The sequence below is a fragment of the Amphibalanus amphitrite genome, unplaced genomic scaffold (assembly GCF_019059575.1).
Source record: "Amphibalanus amphitrite isolate SeventyFive unplaced genomic scaffold, NRLGWU_Aamphi_draft 000710F_arrow, whole genome shotgun sequence".
NCBI lineage: Eukaryota > Metazoa > Arthropoda > Thecostraca > Balanomorpha > Balanidae > Amphibalanus > Amphibalanus amphitrite.
Genome location: NW_024882204.1, coordinates 230,330 through 250,820, shown reverse-complemented (window position 1 = coordinate 250,820; position 20,491 = coordinate 230,330). Strand labels below are relative to the sequence as shown.

Here is a 20,491-nt window from a genome sequence, read left to right as displayed (position 1 = left end):
CAAACGCGTCATATGTGGGTCTCATTTTTTGCGATCAGTGAACGCGTTATTTAATACGCAGTGGCCTATGGAGAATGGCACGCGGAACTGATGGTCAGTGTTTTATTGCTTCGTACATGCGAATGGGGGTATTTGAGTGGCATTTGACACCATTTTCGAAATCTACAGTGAATTTCTGATCGACTCATGTATATATTTTTATGAATTTGACAGTATTAGTGCTACATAGTCGGTGTTTTATGTTGGTGTTGTTTCTCTCTACCTTTGTCTTGGACTCTTATCCTATCTTTTCTCGAAAATGCTTGCCATAACCAGGTCTTAAAGGGACCCTCCCACCTTCAAAAAAGTTAATGAATTGGCATGAAAGTGATGTCGCTCGGTTCAGAAAGAGCAAAAACGAATATCTACCAAATTTCATCGAAAAATATTCACCGGTTTTCAAGATATTAGACTTTTACTTTTGTTTACTTTTTGGGATCTCCGCTGTTCCTAGCGACTTTATTTGAAAGTGCGGCATTTGTTGCGCGCAAAGCAGCATATACCACCGCGTGCTACAAAACGTTTTAGTCAAACATTTAACGGACGTTCGAAAGCCTGATGACGTCATCAGATTCCCGTAATGGTTAAGAGATAGGGACCACGCTGGTCCCACCCTGCAAGTAAAGGGAAGAAATTTCTTGAACACCATAAAGCTGCGGGGGTTGCGACCAGGATAAATGGTGGTTTCTGAGCCTGGCCGCAAACTTGGCTATCTCAACTCAAAACTAATGTTAAGGTGGGAGGGTCCCTTTAACTGTATCTGTATAAATGGAATATGTGTTGAATATGAGGAGAAGGTAGTAATTATAGATGGCCTTGGTAGTAATGACCATTCTGCCTATCAAACTGCCAGAAGGTGTGCTTGTAAGCAATGTAAGGTGATTGAAACTGCAGTACGGGTTGCAGATGTGGGTTTGACATTAGCATTGTTGTTGTAACCCCACTTGCTCTAATAAAATGGCAACATGGGGTTATGTACCCACTATTGCACAGCCTGGTATCAAGCTGGTTGATATGTGGAGGATAATGAAAGCATAAAAACTTTTCTTTAGTGAATAGGAGCGTTGCGTCTTGTGACTTATGTCAAGTCATTTTAAATGAAATGATTGTGATTGTAACTTTTACTTCAATTATTATTATTGCTAGTTTTGACCTTTTTAATCATCAAGTTTTATGTGTACCAATTTCATATGCCTGTGTAATGTCTGTGCGGCTTTGTGCCGTGAGCGTGTCTTGAAACAAACCAATTTATTTTGTACCTTTTTTTACTTCAACAAATGTATGTCAAAGGACAAATATGTCATGTCTATTATCATTGACACTACTACAGCTAACTTTGCCTATATTCCTATATTTCAGAGGCATTCATCTGCTTTCCAGTGCAGTACCTAGGAGGCTGCAACTGAAACTCGCACAAAGGCAACCAAGTGTCACTTCATCAGCCTACAGTAACAGCCCATCTGTAATCAAGATATGGGTGAAGTGGCATAGAGAACAACCAGTAAACATGAAAAGATGTATTTTGTTTTGAACTATTTCTTAGTATAACTGAACAGCAAAGTGCACACATACTGCTATTTATGTTTGCCCTGTGTGCACTGTGCAGTTTTGAATTATTTTAACTATGAAATGCTTTTGCTAACTACTCTCTTTACATAAGCTTCCTTTGTCATGCCTGTGTAATTTTGAGTTTACATGCATGATGTAGGCATGTTAGCATGTATTTCCCTTGGCTTCATAAAACTACTTCCAAGCATTTGTTATGGACATTGGTGCTACCTATATATGATGCTTCAGATGTGTCCAGTAGTTGATGAAGGGAGAAGAGTAGTAGGACAGCTGATAGGCTGATAGCTATTACCAAAAATATGTGCTTGTCTGCACTTCGGGCTGTTCCATCATATGCAACCTCTATTTACTTCCTTGCGTTAGAAACACCCCATCTTTTGTTTCTTTCCTGTGCGCCCATTGTTTCCGTGGTGCTATAAACGTCAAGTTTGAAGTTGGTATCCACTATCCAAGTGAGCAAAATTTGCATTATTTCAGGCCGTCTTGAATCATTCGTCTTGAATTATATCCCTAACTGACATCCTGTTATTTGTCCTGCAATGTCTGTGCCTGTGTCCGCCCTTACCTCCGGCTCCAGCCTCCAACCAGGCCTGCTGAGCTCTGTCGCCGGCGCGGTGTGTCGCAACGTGCTGTTTCTCCACTCCACCCGACAGCTGCTAGGAATCATCCTGTGCCATGCGCCATGCGACACAGCAATTGTAAGCTGCAGGTCACATTCGGAATGATTGGCTCCGCGTATGTGCATCCGGCCGGGTGCTAGTCGATATCAGGGACGTGGGTCGGACTGTTGTGGCTGCTTGCACTGTGTTGGTTGAAGTTGTTGTATTTTTGTTAGTGAAAAGCATTAATACATAACCGTGGCCGCAGCCCAATGTTATTGTGGATTTCAGAGGGAGTGGCCAGTCAGGAGGGCCCCATGTGGGTATAGATCCAGTGTCCAGTGGGATTGGCTAAGATTTCCGGCGATTGATAAACGCTTCTATGATAGTAAACCTATTGAGTTATGAGGGGAGGTCACGTGAGGGACCTGACCTTACTAAACTCTTGTGAAAACACGACACATACGAACGGTAAGAAACCGACAGCTCTTCTTTCTGCCAAGTGTCATCTTTCTGTGAAGGATTTCTTGGCACTGAGTGTCCAGAAATTGCGTTGCTTTTGGACTGTGTAGAGGCTCACGAGCGATAACATAGGTCAACAACCTGACGTACCTTAAATATGCGACTTGTACCAGAAGATCCAGCTTGATCAAAAGATTGTACATGTCAAATTTCAGCTCTTTAGCTCAAAAGAATTTTGAGTTATCGTAAAAACCGTCAGTGTGGCACCGTATCGCCTCCCCGCGCGGTCGGAAGGTAAAAGTTCGCCGGCTTTAACTAAACAAATAGTCATGGTATCGCAAATTAATTGACGGCGTTCGAAGCGTCGTTCAATTTACTTTCGAAACATATCCTAACATTAACATTTATCTGCCTAGCGCAATCTCCAACAAGCAAAAGTTCCGTGCATGCATCCTCATACAGTGTTAGCGGCCGCCGGCCGCCGGCCGCTGACCCACATTCGCGTCATCAGGGAATGCCGCAACTAATTTATTGTTTCCAACTTTTTTTCCCGGAGCGTTCTACCTGGTTTATATAGCCTTGCTTATGCTGAAGTTTTCTGTGAGGCCTGCTAGCTAAATTGCAAATTTAAGAAGGATTTCACAGTTTTGGAATTCTGTGCTTCAGAAATGCTCACCTGAAGACTGCCTGCAGTTTGCTGCCGATTCAAATTGCCGAAACAGGCTACCAGCTTGCAGCCAAAGCTGAAGCGGATTAGATCGAGTCAAAGACTCACAGCACAGGCACAAATCGAAGTGTGCTGTTATTTCTTGCTTTTCTTCATTCCAGGAGTACCTATCTTGTTAATTGCTGATCAAGCTACGAGTTGAAGTACGTGAAGGTCCAAGGAAATGGCTGAAGAAGCATTGTTTGAGTTTTTGCATCATGAAATTGTTGCGTTGGTTGTTGAAAATGAAAAGAAGTCTGATGCCGAAGCTGGACAAAATGCAGTGTCAAAGCTTGAGCGAATAGGGTTTGCTGCTGGTTATAGAATTGTGGAGAGGCTTACTCGAGAGTGGCCAAGATTCAAAGATGAGCTTGACACCATGAAGTTTATCTGTAAAGACTTTTGGTTGGCTGTTCACAGGAAGCAGATTGATAATTTACGAACAAACCACCAAGGTGTCTATGTGCTGTTAGACAACCGTTTCAGGTTCCTATCACACATGTCAACTGGCAAACAGTACTTGGAGTGCAGTCCACAGTACCTGGCTTACATGTGTGGCATGATGCGAGGAGCACTGTCAAACCTGGGACTCAACTGTGTAGTGACAGCTGAAGTTACACACATGCCAGCTTGCAAGTTCCACATTCAAGTGCAGAGGACCTAAGTAAAGCATTCAACATCAGTGAATCTTATTTGTGAAGTACCCTAAAACTTGTCATGTACCTACTGACAAGTACTGTGTTGGAGGTGTGATACAGAAAGCACCAAGGCAAATGCATTTGTCCAGACTTCAGAGTTCAGAGCATAGAGCATGTTTCTGCTTCATGCTATCATGTCTAGGCCCCATGGAGGTGTCAGAACAATGCTGTTTCAACTCTCAGCAAGCTCATATGATTTATGTCTAACATCTACTTCACTATTTGTCATGAGAAGATTAAGATGTCTAATGAAATATGAATACATATTATTTGAACTGTATTGCTATCATCTTTTACCAATGAATAATTACATGATAAAAATTCTTCATCGTGATAAACTGACATTTATATTCATTATTATATTTTATCATTCACCAGAAACTTTTACCCATTTAAGAATGAGCAATTAGCATTCTCTCAGTCATGATCTTGTCAATGGCCTTGCATTCTTGGAAATATCTTTAATTGTGGTATTGGCTTTCACATTTTATAGTTTGTCCAGGCAGCTTGGAGGGAAACAGCAGTGGTGATGCTGCATTCAATACAAAGCGCTATTGACCAAGATGCTGACAGGATTGGCATGGATATGCGTAAAATGACATTTATTATCCAGGAATTGGGGACGTGATGTAGATATCACTGTACTGAACATGTGAGCTGGCCCAAGAGTTTACACGTCAGGTGGCGCCACACTCCACAGGTCGCGTGGTAACCAACTACAAGATGGAGCCACCTGCCCGCAGAGCGGATAGTTTGCGGAAAAGTTGTCGAGGATTTAAGATTATTTACAGCTTCAACCGCAGTAGAGCCCACGAGCTTCTGCAGTGTGTATGCAAGGCGTGAGCGGGCGGCCTGTCGATGTTTGAGGGACTGTTGATAGCGGTATCAGTCCTTGGATCGTTTTAGTTGATCGTATTGATCAAACAGCTATCGCCCTGATAACCGCAAACAGTGTATCGCTCAACAATCGCTTTTATCCGTTCATTGCATGATTGCCGACTGGCTAGTAGGTCGTTGGCTTTGATGTCACGTCGCCAACACGGGTATTGCTTAATGATTTATCATATTAACTCCCGTTCATAATTGCAAGCGTCATTAACCGAGTGCGTGTCTCGACCTCATTCCCTTACCAACACCGACGCTCGACAGATGTAGCATGTATTATTGACCGAACCGAGCCCTCATATCGCTCTCCTAGAACCGTTTCATCTTTTGTTGGCGCGCCGGCTGGACCTGCGGCCCGGAGCGGAACAGACACTGATAGAACACGCCCAGCGCGAACACCGTGATGGCCGTGATCATGGAGACATACTCGGCGCGGTTGGCGAACGGCACGCCGCAGATGGTGTACCAGCGCGCACCGTGAGCCGGTACCCGGCCGCCCGGCAGACACCGGAAGTCGAAGTAGCCCTCGTCGTAATCGGTGGCGCAGAGATATTTTCTCTTCTTCAGCGTCTGGTGGCACAGGGATATAGTACACGGGGCGTCAGCGACGGCGGAAGGGCAAGATCAACTGGACATACACTGGGCTGCAGCAGAGGTGCTCTCGACTCAGCGTTTAGCTCAACTTCTCTCAAATATTTTTTTCATGGGTGCCTCTCTCGTTAAAGCGGGCATCTGTTCGCGAGTGTAAAGGTTGAAAGTCTGGCTGAGTTGCGTGTCCGTTCACACACTATCGGTGGCTCGGTTCGGGACACTTAAAACCTTGCTGGGAGATGCATAGTAAAGTCTACCGTTTACAAACAACGCTAAAATGAAGTGCCCACCATTCAGTTAGCTCGTTTACATTTTTATCGAATCCTCGTTCAGTTCGCTCAGAGCCGTTGCGTATGGCGACTCTGTAGACGGGTACTCGACTGGCTCGTCTGCTGTACTCACCATGCCGAAGGCGGTGTGGACGTCCTGATAGACGTCGCAGGGGCCGACCTTCTCGTGCAGGCCGATGGAGATCTCGTCCTCGGGGTTGAAGAACACGGCCATGCTCCAGTAGACGGCGTAGTGGAGCAGCAGACAGAACATCACCAGGTACGGCCGGTTCCTCTGGCCTGGGAATACATGCCACACGGTTAACCCACACCCAACGGAGGGAACGGTTGGGAATCGGAGTTCTTTTATGCCCTGAACGGAGCCATTTCGGAGTCATATCGGCAGCCTTTGACTATCATAGATGACGGTCGTCTCGAGATGCTACCCATTTGGTTATTGAATGGTAGCCGGCAACGGTGACTTCCCTAACGGCTAGCCAATTATGGTCAGGCGCCGTCTCACTCGATGGTCTGCTAGAGCCCTCACTCTTTGGTCTGCCGTCTCCCGACCCGTCGTCTAGCCTTTCGTCTAGTGGTCTCTCCTCTCACCTGCCAGATCTTAAGAAAGACCCTTCTCTCACCTGCCCGTTCCTTCCTCTTACCTGCCCGTCTCCGCCTTACCTCACCGTTCTCTCTTCTTATCTACCTGTCCTCTTTTCTCCCCCAGGTACTCCCCTCGGCCTTCCCCTTCTCACCTAACCGCGGCCGGGAACCGTCCTCCGCTTGTCGGTCGGCGCTCCACACCATCAGCGCGTACAGCGCAGCGATCATCAGCAGCGTATTCTCTGAGTGGACGCCGAATATGTCGTGAAGAGGGTGGTAGAGCGGCAGGAATTGGAGCACGCCGCCTGGCATACCGCAGATGCCGGCCAGCAGCGCGCAGAGCAGCTCACGACCCACCCTGTGACATTGAACACATCATGTCAGTGAGCTCATGCCTAATGTCATACACGACATGACCGAAAAGCTCGCATCCCGCACACTGGGGCAATGCTAGTGCGCTATTTACGACACCGATGGGCTACTCATTCCCCCATCGGTTGTCAGTCGTGACAGCTGCCGAGTTATGTGGGCAATTAACTACTGAAATAATTGATAGTGGAGTTCGTTGGGTTTGCTCTTGCAATGCTCGGCACTTCCTTGATCGCTACTTATTCATATATCTGATAAATTAAGCCCGACTTCTTGCCAGGCCTGCCCCGTCCCCCGCTCTCACCCTCCGTGGTGGCCGTGCGAGTCGTCGCCAGTGAGCACGCGTCGCCACAGCTGCAGGAAGAAGTAGAAGGACACGCCGAAGGAGAGGTGGAAGTAGTACGAGTTCCACGGCACCCAGTAGTGCCGGTCGAAGATGTTGGGGTCCGTGTCGTGCCACGTCCAGTGCAGGAAGCGGACGCACATGATGTCGTACGGCAGGTCGATCAGCACCTCCAGAAGGCCGGCTGGGGGTCGGGGCAGGCCGTCAGGTGGAGCCGATAGGGCCGTGGTTGGATTAATCGTCGAGAGGGCGCAGTACATTAGACGAGGAAGGAGGGACGGACGAGCGTTCGGACGGTCGGTTGAACGAAAGGACCGACCGACAGACGGACGGACAGATGATACCTGGCAGTCGGAGAACGTCAGTGCGTCACGCATACGGATAAACGGTGATATATGACATTAGCACCGAAAGTATAGCCATCAGACACGTCTGTTCGTACCCATTCATTTACAATCCAGGTGATTTATTGACCTGATGAGCTGGGTTAGCCTCCGTACGGTAGGACCACTGGCGGGCTGTTATGGACACGGTCTCACTCGTCGTCACTCACCCATTAGCGCCTGGGCGTACCGCGGCAGTCTGAGGTGGGCCACGCAGTAGTGGGCGGGATACTCCATCACGGGGTCTGTGGGAAATGCACAGTTACAGTTAGAGGTATTCGGGGCGGCACACATGTGAAAATGTTATACTCCATAACAGAATCCGTTGCGATGTCATCACACGTCACTCGTGTTACAGACTAGACCGTCTGGCGCCACCAAAGCCGTGAGTGACAAAATTTAGAATTTAATGCGTAACAAAAGCAGAATAAGCACATTTGCTGACACTGTTGTGCGAAGTTCCATAACACCGAGTAGTGCACATCGATAAACAATAGGAAGAAATGTCGTTCATCGACGGAGGCTGATGCCTAGGAATGGTAACCAGACCCGGTACCGGGGATAGCGGCTATCGTGGCGGAGGACTCACAAATGAGCATGATGTGTAGCGGCATCTTCCTGCCGAGAAAGACGATGGTGGTCTGTGACTGCCAGTAGTTCTCGATGTCGGGGATGTTCATCGAGATGTTCTCGATGACCAGGCCGTGGATGAGAGAGCCCAGCCACATGTAGGGCCACCGGCCGCCGAGGTAGAACGCTGCCGCACAGGGACACACACAGACGGTTAGGCGTCACAACCACATTCACCGAATAGATCAATCGTTACCCAGGTTACATTGCCTGACGCATGTTGATTTTCTTGTTGGTTTGTAGACATATATCTGTACGATCGTCACCCGTCAAAAAACGTAACATCGGGGATTTTTTTTCCGAATAAGCCGACAAAGTCGTTCGGGCTTTACTACACATGTGGTTTACTACGCATACCCAAGCCTCACGATGACCTACGTACCCTCCCAGTCTCACCTAATGACAGAATGTCTCTCCAGCCTTAGCTGCAGGCAGTCTCACCATAGCTTAGTGTGAGGTGCTGGCTACCCCACCATGGCATTATGCCCCCTCCCCCTAACTTGCCATGGCAGAGTGTAAGCACGGCGATCACATAGTAGGCGTACTCGGAGAGCAGGAAGGTCGGCTGGGCGGCCCACGCCTCATCGATGGAACGGAACGCCACCAACCAGTCGAGGAACTGCCGGTACGCACGGTACAGACGGTGTGAGTGGGGTGAATCGAGACTCGATCTAGAGTGAGCAGCCCATACAATACACAATCATCGTCAGCCATGCATTTGGTCTCAATGCCAAGAATGACATTTGATGCCACGGTTTATATGTGCTTGTGCATCGGTCATAATGCACTGATCGAGCATAATGTATCGGCATATGCATCGATCGTCAACATAACATTGATCAGAATTGATCAGCCTGCAATAATCGTAACACGAGTGCCCTTCTCGTAAGCTTTCGTACCGATTGGCCGGGATCTCGTTAGCATACAAACAAGCAGGATTGGTTGGTCGCTTTGTGACCGCAGAATGTCTTCCAATACTCCACTACCCACAATGTAAACAAAGGGTAGGTGTACCGAAAAACGGGTTGAGCGGTTTGAGGGAGCGACCGACCAAACAAGGAACGTTTGTTTACCACCGAACTTTGAGACCCAGATACTGTAGCATTCTACAGAATACTCGACACATATCCGAACCCGAGCGGCGAGCGGACACGGGCGGTAGTCGCCAACACACGACGAGCTTTTACTCACGCTCTCATACTGGACCTCCTTGATCTCGACGCCGAATCCGGGCAGCGTGGACTTGTTCATGGTTCCTCCGGCTGCCGTCGTGTTCATCGGCACCCTCCCGTACAGTCGCCCGCCGGCCGGCCGACTGTTCGTCTGTCGGGCCGGGTCCGACGGCCGCCCGGAGACGGCAGGGGCGGATTCAGGCCACCTCTCAGTGGAGGACTGTCAGTCGGGGGGGGGGGGGGGAGAAGGGCGATGGGTCTGGGCGGGTGCACATGAGTGGTGTGTCGAGGCTGACACACTCCCTCCTACGCCAACGCTGAAGTTTTTTCCCCCGAAAGTTTCAAATTACCTGAGAGAGAACTTATGTTTATAGAAATGTGGGACAAGGAGTGTCATCAAAACAGATGGCATGAGTAAACACTGCTTGATTGATGACTCCAACTCAGCGCAGCGTTATGTGGGGAAGACCAGCGTTATACGATCAATCGAGTTTGGTATAAACGGCTCGCACTCCCAGTCAAACACGAACTTCGACCACACCCTGATAGGATACGCCAGATAAACGATGCGAGACGAGCTTATCAACGCTCAGCGACCGGATTTTCCCGAAGATAATTCGACTACAACTGAACGACCGTCTTATTTTCATAGACTTCTATCACTTGTCTTATCTTATTTTATAGTTTGTTTTTGAGGAAGTAAGTCACTATATGGACTATGGAGTATGGACCTACCCCGCAATGATAGCGGTTTTCGTTCATGCGCCACACATTTAGAGCCAAATCTGACTGAGAGACGGACATTTAGCAGGAATATGCATGGCCTACCCCAGAGAAAAAGCCGCGTCGCACCGCTAAGCAACTACTGTGCAGATGCTGATGACGTCTGCCGCTCGAAAACGACAGCCTGTTTTGACGATCGATTCGACATCGATTCGATTCCGTGACCCCCTTCCGGGACAACTCTCACAGCTCTGACCTCACCAGTCACCACACCTGTCAACAACATCTGTCAACAACTGCAACTGAGCAGATCCCCATGCGTTAGTACGGCACCAACCAGACATAACCGGCAGCAGTCGCTGGTACATTCGGGTTTCCGGCAGAACATACGTAATGGTGTGTGCTCCTATGTCTGTCTATTTACCTGCCTATCTGGTGTATGTGTGAATGTGTATGCGTTTCTGTCTGCCTGAGTCACCCCGCCGGCGCGGTGCCAATCCCCGCCCATTTGCGGCACGCTGTCCGGGAGACGGGCGCAGGCTCGACCTTTGTACGGCAGTGGGCCGCCCGGTCAGCAATCGGGCCTCGACGCGTCGCCAGTCGTCAGATTAGGGCGTCCCTCACCACTCGCGGTGGGCCGGGCCGGGTCCGACCCTGTCCCCACTATCAGCGCAGAGGCGTACATACAGCCGCTCACGGCTAGCCTATCCTATCCTCATCAGACACACAGACTAACAGCGGTGTGCAGGTGTATTGTACACACCTCCCGGCAGGGGCCAGTGAGAGTGGTGCATTCAGCTCGGATGGGACAAACCCCAGAGCTGGACTATCGGTGATGCCGGGAGACCAACCCACTATCACAGCCCAGCCCAAACTGACCCAATCTGGTCAGATACCGGTCCAGCCCAACAACCCTTTAACACTTGTCCGCCCGTGGGATCATGCCCAATGCGGAACAAACGATCACCAATGCAAAGCACTTCAGATGCTGTACACCAAATCACATTATCTTTAGCTGAACCCCGTTCTGTGCACCCTCTATCACCAACCCTTCCTATAAAACATTCCCAGATTGCTCCAATAGTTACACCTGTGCAGGGCTACTAGACCACAATCGCCGCCCGGTATGCCAAGGAACGTTCAGGCCAGTTCGTGACGACACAGTGATGAACTAGCCAATATACCGTAAGCTCAGTCAAAGTAGAAAACAACCCAGAGTAAAGACAACGCAACAAAACCCGCTAACACCCAAACTAACACTTAAATATTAACGTAAAATGCACAACAATGTAACTCTGCAACCAAACTTTGAAATTATAACAAAGACAGCCACTGACCAAGTGACCCTGTCATGTAGTGTAAGTGAGCAGCTCCTAGGGACCGGCACCAGCACCTAAGGACGATTCTCCAGAGGTCCAATGGGCAATCCCCTACCCGTGCACCATTTGCATTTTGCATCGATACGAGCCACTATCGGGCACAAACTCGAAATAATGAAATCCTTAAAGTGGTCCGCCCATCAATAAATGGGACCATATCAGCTCAGTTTGTTCACTGTTGTAGTCATGATTCGAATGCAATGTCCACGCCTTACTAAATAAGGGCTATTGGCCTAAAATCAGTCCCTTGTGTCACAACACTGGATCAGCTGGGCTACAATGGAAGGTGCTGATACAGCATATCCAACCCGGGCTGTATCCAAACAATTAATAGTGCTTTAAAGGTACCACCAGTCACCGGTAACTGGGAGCCCCACGAACCACGCTGACCGATACAGGGCACTCCGTACTGACCAGTACAGCAGGATTCCCTGCTGAGTGGCTCACTGGTACAGGGCGCCGCACTGACCGTCTCAGTGGTACAGGATACGCCGCGCTGACCGTCTCACTGGTACAGCAGCAGGCCGGCGGTGACGGCCAGGACGGCTACAGCCGCGGCCAGCAGCAGCCAGCGGCCGGCCGAGGAAGGCTCGGGCTCTGCCGTCTGCTGCCGCCGGCCGCGCCGCTCCTTTCGCCTCCCGCCGGTCAGTTTTCGCTCCAGCTCCTCGACGGCCTGCTGCTGGCGGGCGGCCTCCTCGGCGGCGGCCGCCTCCTCGCGCGCCGCCCGCTCCTGGCGAACGGGCACAGGGAGACGTTACGTGAGGGGCTGGAACTGATGCTGCCCAACAAAACTGTTAACATCGGGGCAAACATATAAATGAAAACCAAAGTCCAATACAAATATGGATACAGCAGCCGCACATGCAACCATTAACAAACATTTCGCATGTCGTAATCCCCGACTGATTTTAGACTTCACCATCAGCTGCTGACTCTCCCGTTATTACCAGAACGCGCTGAAACAGTCACCCCGTCCGTGCCAAACCACTACGCCAAACCTACCTGCTCCTTGGCCTGGGCGACCTCCCGACACTTGTCGTCGCAGTCGGGCGGCGGCGCCCGCTCCCGACAGGCCGTGGTCTGCGCCCGCCGGCCGCACGGACAGCGCTGCTTCAGACGCGTGGCGCAGCCGCCCTCGGGGGCAGGGCACGGTCCCGGGTGGCACACTGCGGCGCACCGGTGACCGCATTCCAGCTGTGGAGACAGCGAGGCAGGGACGGAACGTCAGTATAAGAACGTAGGTGAAAACCAAAACCCTAGCTGCATATCGCAGGGTCTGCTTAGGGCTAAACACCACTGACGACGGCAGAAATGTCAGCTGGAAAAACGATGTAGGGGTAACAATTTACTAAACGGGGACTATGACTATCCGAGCACTACCATCCATGCTGCCGTGCAAACGCAAAAACTACTATGTGAGGTCAGAGTCACGCTAAAAAATCGTGTTCGAAAAGACACCCTATCGCTACTCACCGTGCGCGGGCAGGGGTTGCCACAACACAGCAGCCGCTCCTTCTGCTGCTCGTCTGCCTCGCTCAGCTCGTGACATCGGACATGGAGCACCCCCAGCTGACAGTGACAGCGCAGGCGGCGGTGCTGCCGGCACGGCGGGCACGGCTCGGCGTGGCAGCCGCGCTCACAGGCGTGCTGGCAGCCCGGTGGTCGGTCCCGGCTACAGGCCGCCTCACAGACGTCACAAGTGGTGCCAGCCTGCGGACGGAGAGATGGAATGAGTCAGTGCTGGGAACTGGGGAGACGGGCCGAGTCAGAGAAGAAGACAGACTGTGTCAGAAAGGAGGATCGATACTTCAAAGGACAGGTATCCACGCAAACACAGAGCGTCATATTACCGTTCATTGTAAGTTACAGGAAAGGCACCCTCAACCTGTGTAACATGGCTGCTGACAGGCTGGCAGCGATTAAGAAGAGGGAGGGAGAAGAACGAAGGGAGGCCTGGATGGGTCGCTACTTACCGTCTCACTATCCGGAGCACCCTCCACCGTATGACAGGGCTGCTGACAGCGGTGGTTTCCGCAGAGCAGTAGCCGTCCACAGGGCCGGCCACACGACTGGGGCCGCGCCTCCGTGCACGGCATCGGATACTCGGCGTGTGCACCCAGACAGGGTGTCGACACGGGGGCCTGCGGACACGGCACGGGACACGGGTTAATATGCCTGTCAGACTGCCCACAAACCGAATAGACAAAGCATGTGATGTAGGGCATGTCTGAAACATGACATAAACAAAGATCTATCAGCCTGGCATAGTGGTTAGGCTATCAGGCCTTACAGGCCTAGCAGGGTAGGTGGATAGAATGTCTGACCTGGCAGGACATGCTGATATACTGACCTGGCAGGGCGGACAGGGCAGGCTGACCGTCACCACCCGGTCCTCCGTTTTCTCCCAGGGCGTGGCCGCTTTCTTCTGGCTGACGAAGCGCTGCTGGACTCGGTCATGGCAGGGCTGCGGGCAGCTGTGACCGCGGCCGCAGGGCAGCGGCTGGCCACAGGTCAGTGAACACGGCGGGCAGTCGCCGGCGTGGCACGGGTGGCGGGGCCGCGCCGGGTGGTGGCAGTCGGTGGGCGCCGGGCACGGCTGGCGGCAGCGCGGCGGCCGGGCGCCCCGCTGCCGGCCGCAGGGCACCGTCAGCCGCGTGGCGCCACACGGACAGCGCAGCTCGGCCGTCTGACCGCACGGGTAGCACGGGCCCGGGTGGCACGGCGAGCTGCACTTGTGCTGGCCGCACGGCAGCGTCCGGCCGCAGCTCAGTTCGCAGGGCGGACAGTCGCCCGTGCAGCACTGGAAAACGGAATCAGTCACACACAGGACACTACAATCAGCAGCCGCAAGGGTCATCAGACACAATAGCACTTCAAACGCAGCTTGCCGAGCGACCACACCTCCTCATCGAGTACGCTACAGCAGGGGAACACGAATGCTCTTTAAATGTGAAAGCAGATACACGAAGGAAAAGAGCGTGAAAGAATATTGCAAATTTGCTTGCTTGTTTGCTGCAGAGGCATCCCACTTACCTTTCTATTGCAGGTGTGCTTGCCACAGTCCTTCAGTCGTTTACATTTGATGTCACAAGTGAACTCCTTGTCGCAAACGAGCTCCTTCTCTTTCCGTCCGCAGCGGCAGCGTTTCACTCGCAGTTGCAAACACTGCCGGCAGCAGAGAAAATCACGTTTGCAGACACTGTCACGATGTCCACACCTCTCCACCAGCACACCACGGCGGACCACAAGTCTTCGATGAAAAAATAGCAATGATGTCGAAACTCCAGCCGGGGCTCAATAAAAGAATATCAATGGCTTAGAGTTAACCCAACTTCAACACACGTAAGCAAGCAAGCATACTTTATACCCCCCCCCCCCGGCAATTTCTTCCTTCTTCCGGCCTGCCCTGCCAGCAGAGTACCGCCAGCTAGGTGTGCCGGTCAGCTGCAGCACACATCCCTGTTCCATCACCGCCACTCACCCGTCCGCAGGCGCCCGTGTGGCAGCGCTGGGCACACCGGTGTACGCCACACGCCAGCCACTTGTCGCAGGTATCCCCACACGGCGGCACATCCTGGTGACAGGGCGCCTCCAGTTCTGTACGGCCGCACGGACAGCGCCGCGGCCCGGCGCGCTCACAGAGGCCGCAGGCGCCCGAGTGGCAGACACGCTCACACCGGTGGTGGCCGCACGACAGCGGCCGGCCGCACACCTGACAGAGGAGCGGGGTGAGGCTACTTCTGGCGGAGGAGATCAAATAAAGGCGACGAGAGAAGACAGCTCTCAAACACAGGCCACTCATCAGCCGGCTAAGATCGGCTAACAGACCATCAAGAATATCAGCTCGATTATTCAGCAAGAGATTGCTACACATAGCAATCACCTTGAGACACAGCAATTTACCCGAAACATGCCCGCAAACATATTTACCCAACTGATAGATACCAGGTGAATGTAGCCACCCACCCTAGTCTGGTTTCGCTAACTATTCTTACCAAATCAGCCAGTAACTTCAAATCCGCAAATCCTCACCTTCTCACACTGCCAGCGCGGGGAGGCGCACGGCCTTAGCTCCGTCTTATGTCCGCAATTACACGGCTGTCGGCTGGTCTTTGGACAGGGCGGACACTCGCCCGGATGGCACAGCTCCGTACACCTGATGGGGACTCAGTGTTAGAGGACACGGTAGACAGGGCGGACACTTGCCCGGGTGGCACAGCTCCCGACACCTGGTGTGGAGGACACACTACACAGTGTTAGAGGACACGGCGGACAGGGCGGACGCTCGCCCGGGTGGCACAGCTCCAGACACCTGATGTGGCAGACACAGTGTTAGAGGACACGGTAGACACGGCGGACACTCGCCCGGGTGGCACAGCTCCGTACACCTGATGGGGATTCAGTGCTAGAGCCTAGCTGACACAGCGGACACTCGCTCGAATATCATAACACTGGGGCGCTGGCTGCGCCGGCCGTCTGGTCCGGATTCGCCCGCCCTCCGTTCTCTGCCCGCCCGGTCCTCCGCGTCGGCTGCCCGCGGCGGCCCTGTCGCTGCTGCTGCCGCCGGCGCGGTCGCCCTGTGCTCGTCCGCAGTGTTGGCTGGCGAGTGACGACAAAACGTGTGAACTCTGTATGTGTGCTCTAAAAATGCCATGACAACGAACAGTGCTAATATGTACAGTGGGACACTGACCCTGTCCATCCCCACTCGGGAAACAGTTTGTGTGCTCATCGTTTCCTGTGTTTTGTTATGAGATGCGTTCGTCCTCAGTTGTTTGGCTTCTAAATAAACGGGAAAAAAATATCATAACACCAGAATTAACGAGTCTTGATATTGAACGAACCGTCTCCAGCTGGTTTCGACCATATCATGCATTGGCCATAGCAGCACAAATCTTTCTCATCGCGACCAGCATGGGGCGATCTTTTAAATGGCAAACTTTGTGCTAGTAATGAGACATACAGATGATGAAAATGGCGTCCCCTGAGACGAGGAATTCCTTCCTCGACCCACTAAATCGATTAACTTAGGATTAATAAACCGCATCTCTTCCAAAATGTATGACGATACACAAATTCAGGTTTTAATTCTCAAAAGTCGCAGCGATGGCACAGAAAATCATAATGGATGGGTACGTACGGATGTGTGTTGCAGTCGAGTGTCCGGCCGCACGGCTGCCGGCACGACCAGACCTTGTTTCCGCAGCGCCGGGTATCGGGTCCTGACCGGCCGCAGTGACAGCGGGTGCTCACCGTGACAGGGCACGGCGGGCACGGGCCTGAGGGCGGTAAGGGACGGTCAATGCGGGGTTAGGGAGGTCAAGGTGGGTCACAAGGCCACAACTGGTCATAGAATAGCCTGCTCGGGGGCGGAGACGAAGCGGGTCACAAAAAACGTACGAACGTGGCGTCAGGAATTTGCACTAACTTTGAATAAAGGTCATATCAGTTGCGGTTTGCTGCGCATCCACGGGCTTGCCATATCCCCTGACGATGCCCCGGGCCAGTGTTGGAGCACTTTAGTAGCTCCGCCTCTTGGCAGCTTCTTACCTGGGTGACACTGCAACAGACAGCGATGGCCGCACTCGGGACGCAGCGGTCGCTCGCAGCGCTGGTCGCAGGCGTGCGGTAGCAGCCACGGGTCGGGCGGCGGGTCGGGCGTCTTACCGCAGTAGCAGCGGTACCGACTAGGCACCTGGTCCCGGCCGTACGGGCGCCGGCAGTTGGGGCTGACAGAGGGAAGGAGCGGCGTCAGATAAATACGATGTGGGCGGATGAAGTCAGTCATAACACGAACGAACGTTTAGAAGCGGCGCGGATTGCAAGATGAAACACCTTTCTCACAGACTCCATACCGGACGCGACAGTGGACCGGCGCCGCTGGCTGTAACGAATAAACAACATTAGATGAAGATCCGCGTCTAACGTCGAAACGATCAGCGCTTGTGACCCGTGCCGCCGCCGCCCACCTACCAGTGCCACTGGAGGACCTCCGTTTTGGCGTCGCCACTCTCCAGCCGACGCTGCTGCTGGCTGATGCTGTCGCGCGCCCACGTCTGAACACAGTGCAGGTGGAAGCCCACCCAGCAGCCGGAGCAGCACCATAGCTGGGAACGGCCGAGCAGACGCCGTCAGACCAGCACTACTCCAACCATCATCGTCCAACTGCCAGACCAACATTAGAGTCGCTGTCAGACCAACGTGGGTCGTATCGATACATCATACAACGATCACACAAGATAAATATTGATTTAGTCGATGAGCAACAGCTACAAAACATATCAATGACGATTTGATTTCATCCACGATCATACTTCTGTGGCGCAAAACCAAATAAAAGTGCATTTAACGCGATACGCCCGGATCAAATTGAAAACCTTACGAACTCAAGGTCTAAAAGGCGCTCAAACTCAGGGTTCGCACAAGCCTCTGGACTAATTGTCACTCACCGGGTCTGTACGCTTAACGGAGCCAATACAGATAAGGCATGTGTTCGCCTCCGCATTTAGCGCTCGCTGAAGATATTCGGACGTGTTTCCCAGCGCACTTTTGTCATCGGCAGCGTACCGGTCACACAGCCGACCTGAAAATTATTACATATAAGTTACTGGTCAGACAGCCGACCTAACACCTGGCTGGGAATGGAAGATGACCGGTGCTTACACTGCTGGTCCGAAAAACGTGAAATCGCGTGTCGTACAGGACATCAGGCACAGGACATAAAGCCACCATGTATGAAAGAAACCGTCTAAAAGCCCGTGTTGAACGCCACAAAACAGCAATAAAATACAGCCTTAACAGCAGGCTGTTGAGTGAAGAGCGACATAGCAATCGCATCGGGCTGGCGAGGTCTTTCGGTCTTTAACGCAATCGCATCGGTCTTTAACATCACAAAGCAATAATAAAACAGAGCTTAGCACTCTGTTGGGCTGAGACCCACACAGCGAGCGCATCAGGCTGGCGAGGCGGTAGTAATGTGGTGAGGGGAGGGTCGCTCACCCAGGATCTGCTCCCTGGTGTCGTCATCCACGTCATCCTGCTCGTCCTCCGAGTCGGACAGCTGATACTGGCTGACGTGCTTCTCCGAGGCCGCCCGGATCTGCGCGCACGCCTCCGCGAACCGCCGCTCCGTCTGCCTCTGGGTAGGCTCGGCGGGGACGGCGGCGGGCCTCTGCGACTGCTTCTGTCCGGCGCCGCCCCAGGCAGGAGCGGGCCGTCCCCGCCCGGCGCCGCCCCAGGCTGGGGCTGATCGCCCCCGACCAGCTCCGCGGCCAGGCATCGTCACAGCAGTGGTACCTGGTCAAACTGAAACAAAAACAACGTGAGCATTGAAAGAAAGAAAACAGTAGATGTTTCACCTTAATTTCTTTTTGTAAAACCTACAACAGCTTCCTCTAATGTTCCCAAAAAGCTTGGTTATAAAAAATGTATGTGCAGAAACGCTCAAAATCATTCCCCGAAATTCTCAACTGTTCCTTATAAGAGAAAAATAGCTCATCTGGTTACACCCTCAACTCTCAACAAAATCCTTATAAACTCCAAGACAGAGTGCTCTCAAAAGAACTATGTTCTTCTCATCACAAGTTAAAAACCCTTGCCTGTTATTCTACATTCTGGTTAAGCAGTCAGCACATTCTAGGCAATAATAGTTAGGTACTTTTTTATTTCAATTGTCAGCAGGCTCATCAGTCCAGAACCTGCACAGTTAACAGTGCACTTGGAACTTTTTGCACAGGCCCTAATTCTCACCAAAGAATCTTGAAATTCTGAGCTGTCAAAAATGAGAAAAGAGTTTTAGGATGCCTCCATAACTGGACCTGACACATCACTCAATCACTTGAACTGGCCATGGCTATTTCTGCATATCTACTGAGTATGAGAATTAAATGTGCCCTAGGGCACACATAATTTTGAAAAATAACTAAATTATGAATTGATAATAATTGAAGTAACAATAATAAAAATATGATGCTCTACAAACAAACCAAGACATAGGAATTATACAGTACATTGAGGAGTGAGGACCCATGAAAAATTGGCAGATCTTTGCTATGGAAAGGCAAGTAAGTGCATGAACTTCAGAAAAAAATATGCTGCATGGCTTTAGCTTGCTATGCCTTCTTAAAAAGAAACCAAAGTTGATGGACTGAAATTTTTAATTGGAAAACTGGTTTTTCATGCTTTGATTTTCTACACTGACTACATATTGCTCTATTATATGTCAGCAGGCTCAGGCTGTTGCTGGGGCTCTGAATTTTGACTCTGGTCCAAAGAATTACATGACTATTTGACACTTTGTACAAGTAAAGTCCTCATCCTTGCTTGGGCCTTCAGTGTGCATGCATGATTAGCTTTGAAGCTATTTTGACATGTACCTAAGCCATAGGTATGTGAAGAATTGTGCCGAACTGGAGGTGCTTGGACGACCAGGCGCAGCAAATCCGCTGCCGCCGTAGCAGTGACCTTGACCTCTGCTGTCAGTTGCCTCAATATACCCTGGTCAGTTGCAGCTTCAAAGCAAAGCATGCATGAAATTGGGAGAGCTCCAGCACTCCCAGTCCAGCACAATTATCCATAGCATCCATATCAGTACGATTCATGCCATTAAATTCATGCATTCGGATTCCTGTTCTCCAAAGCATATCTGCCTGGAGCATATCCTTAATTTTGAGATAACCTGAAACATCTTCAGATTCCACAGGCAATGGTTTGAGGCTTGAGAATACAAAATAAAAAAAAAACTAAACATGACTCAATATTTATAATTACAGCACAATTTCAAGCATTCCAACAGGCATAGGGCAGCAGCACAAAACTTGTAGTGCAGAGTTCTCGTTATACTTCTTCTTGAGAAAGTTCCGATAAATATCTCTTCAAAACTTAAAAACTATCTTTTCTTGATCATTCGAAAGTAATTAGGTGAGCAAACAGGTCGTTTTATTTAAAAAACGGTATAAATAAAAACCATTCCCTTTTTATAGAGAGCATAGAGAGGAATGTCTGGCGGAGAAATTCAAATACATTTCCAGCATTTCGAGATAAATGTTAGAAAACGAACGTAACCCAAAAAC

The 20,491-nt window shown here is 51.1% G+C and overlaps 3 protein-coding genes across 4 annotated transcripts; 1 reads left to right on the top strand and 2 right to left on the bottom strand.

The window, feature by feature from the left end:
- Positions 1 to 3,279: 3,279 nt before the first annotated feature.
- On the top strand, positions 3,280 to 4,353 carry LOC122365006 (trafficking protein particle complex subunit 6b-like). The gene has a single exon (XM_043335878.1). The coding sequence runs from the start codon at positions 3,560 to 3,562 to the stop codon at positions 4,037 to 4,039; it is 480 nt and encodes a 159-aa protein (XP_043191813.1). The 5' UTR covers positions 3,280 to 3,559; the 3' UTR covers positions 4,040 to 4,353.
- An 864-nt stretch (positions 4,354 to 5,217) lies between these two features.
- On the bottom strand, positions 5,218 to 11,891 carry LOC122364982. The gene is made up of 8 exons (XM_043335830.1): positions 9,338 to 11,891; positions 8,651 to 8,765; positions 8,106 to 8,273; positions 7,687 to 7,761; positions 7,095 to 7,317; positions 6,574 to 6,779; positions 5,952 to 6,118; positions 5,218 to 5,528 (listed from the first exon to the last, which is right to left on the bottom strand). Exons 1-8 carry the CDS (start codon positions 9,422 to 9,424, stop codon positions 5,268 to 5,270), a joined length of 1,302 nt encoding a protein of 433 aa, XP_043191765.1. The 5' UTR covers positions 9,425 to 11,891; the 3' UTR covers positions 5,218 to 5,267.
- On the bottom strand, positions 10,774 to 20,485 carry LOC122364980 (NF-X1-type zinc finger protein NFXL1-like). 2 transcript variants are annotated; one of them, XM_043335828.1, is made up of 14 exons: positions 20,098 to 20,485; positions 18,420 to 18,725; positions 17,870 to 18,003; positions 17,394 to 17,527; positions 16,971 to 17,149; positions 16,561 to 16,699; positions 15,453 to 15,576; positions 14,902 to 15,132; positions 14,454 to 14,585; positions 13,771 to 14,220; positions 13,394 to 13,561; positions 12,894 to 13,130; positions 12,423 to 12,614; positions 10,774 to 12,150 (listed from the first exon to the last, which is right to left on the bottom strand). In XM_043335828.1, exons 2-14 carry the CDS (start codon positions 18,697 to 18,699, stop codon positions 11,926 to 11,928), a joined length of 2,625 nt encoding a protein of 874 aa, XP_043191763.1. In that variant the 5' UTR covers positions 18,700 to 18,725; positions 20,098 to 20,485; the 3' UTR covers positions 10,774 to 11,925. The 2 variants fall into 2 exon arrangements, with proteins under 2 accessions (XP_043191763.1, XP_043191764.1); XM_043335829.1 differs by having other exon boundaries at positions 18,420 to 20,323.
- Positions 20,486 to 20,491: the final 6 nt, after the last annotated feature.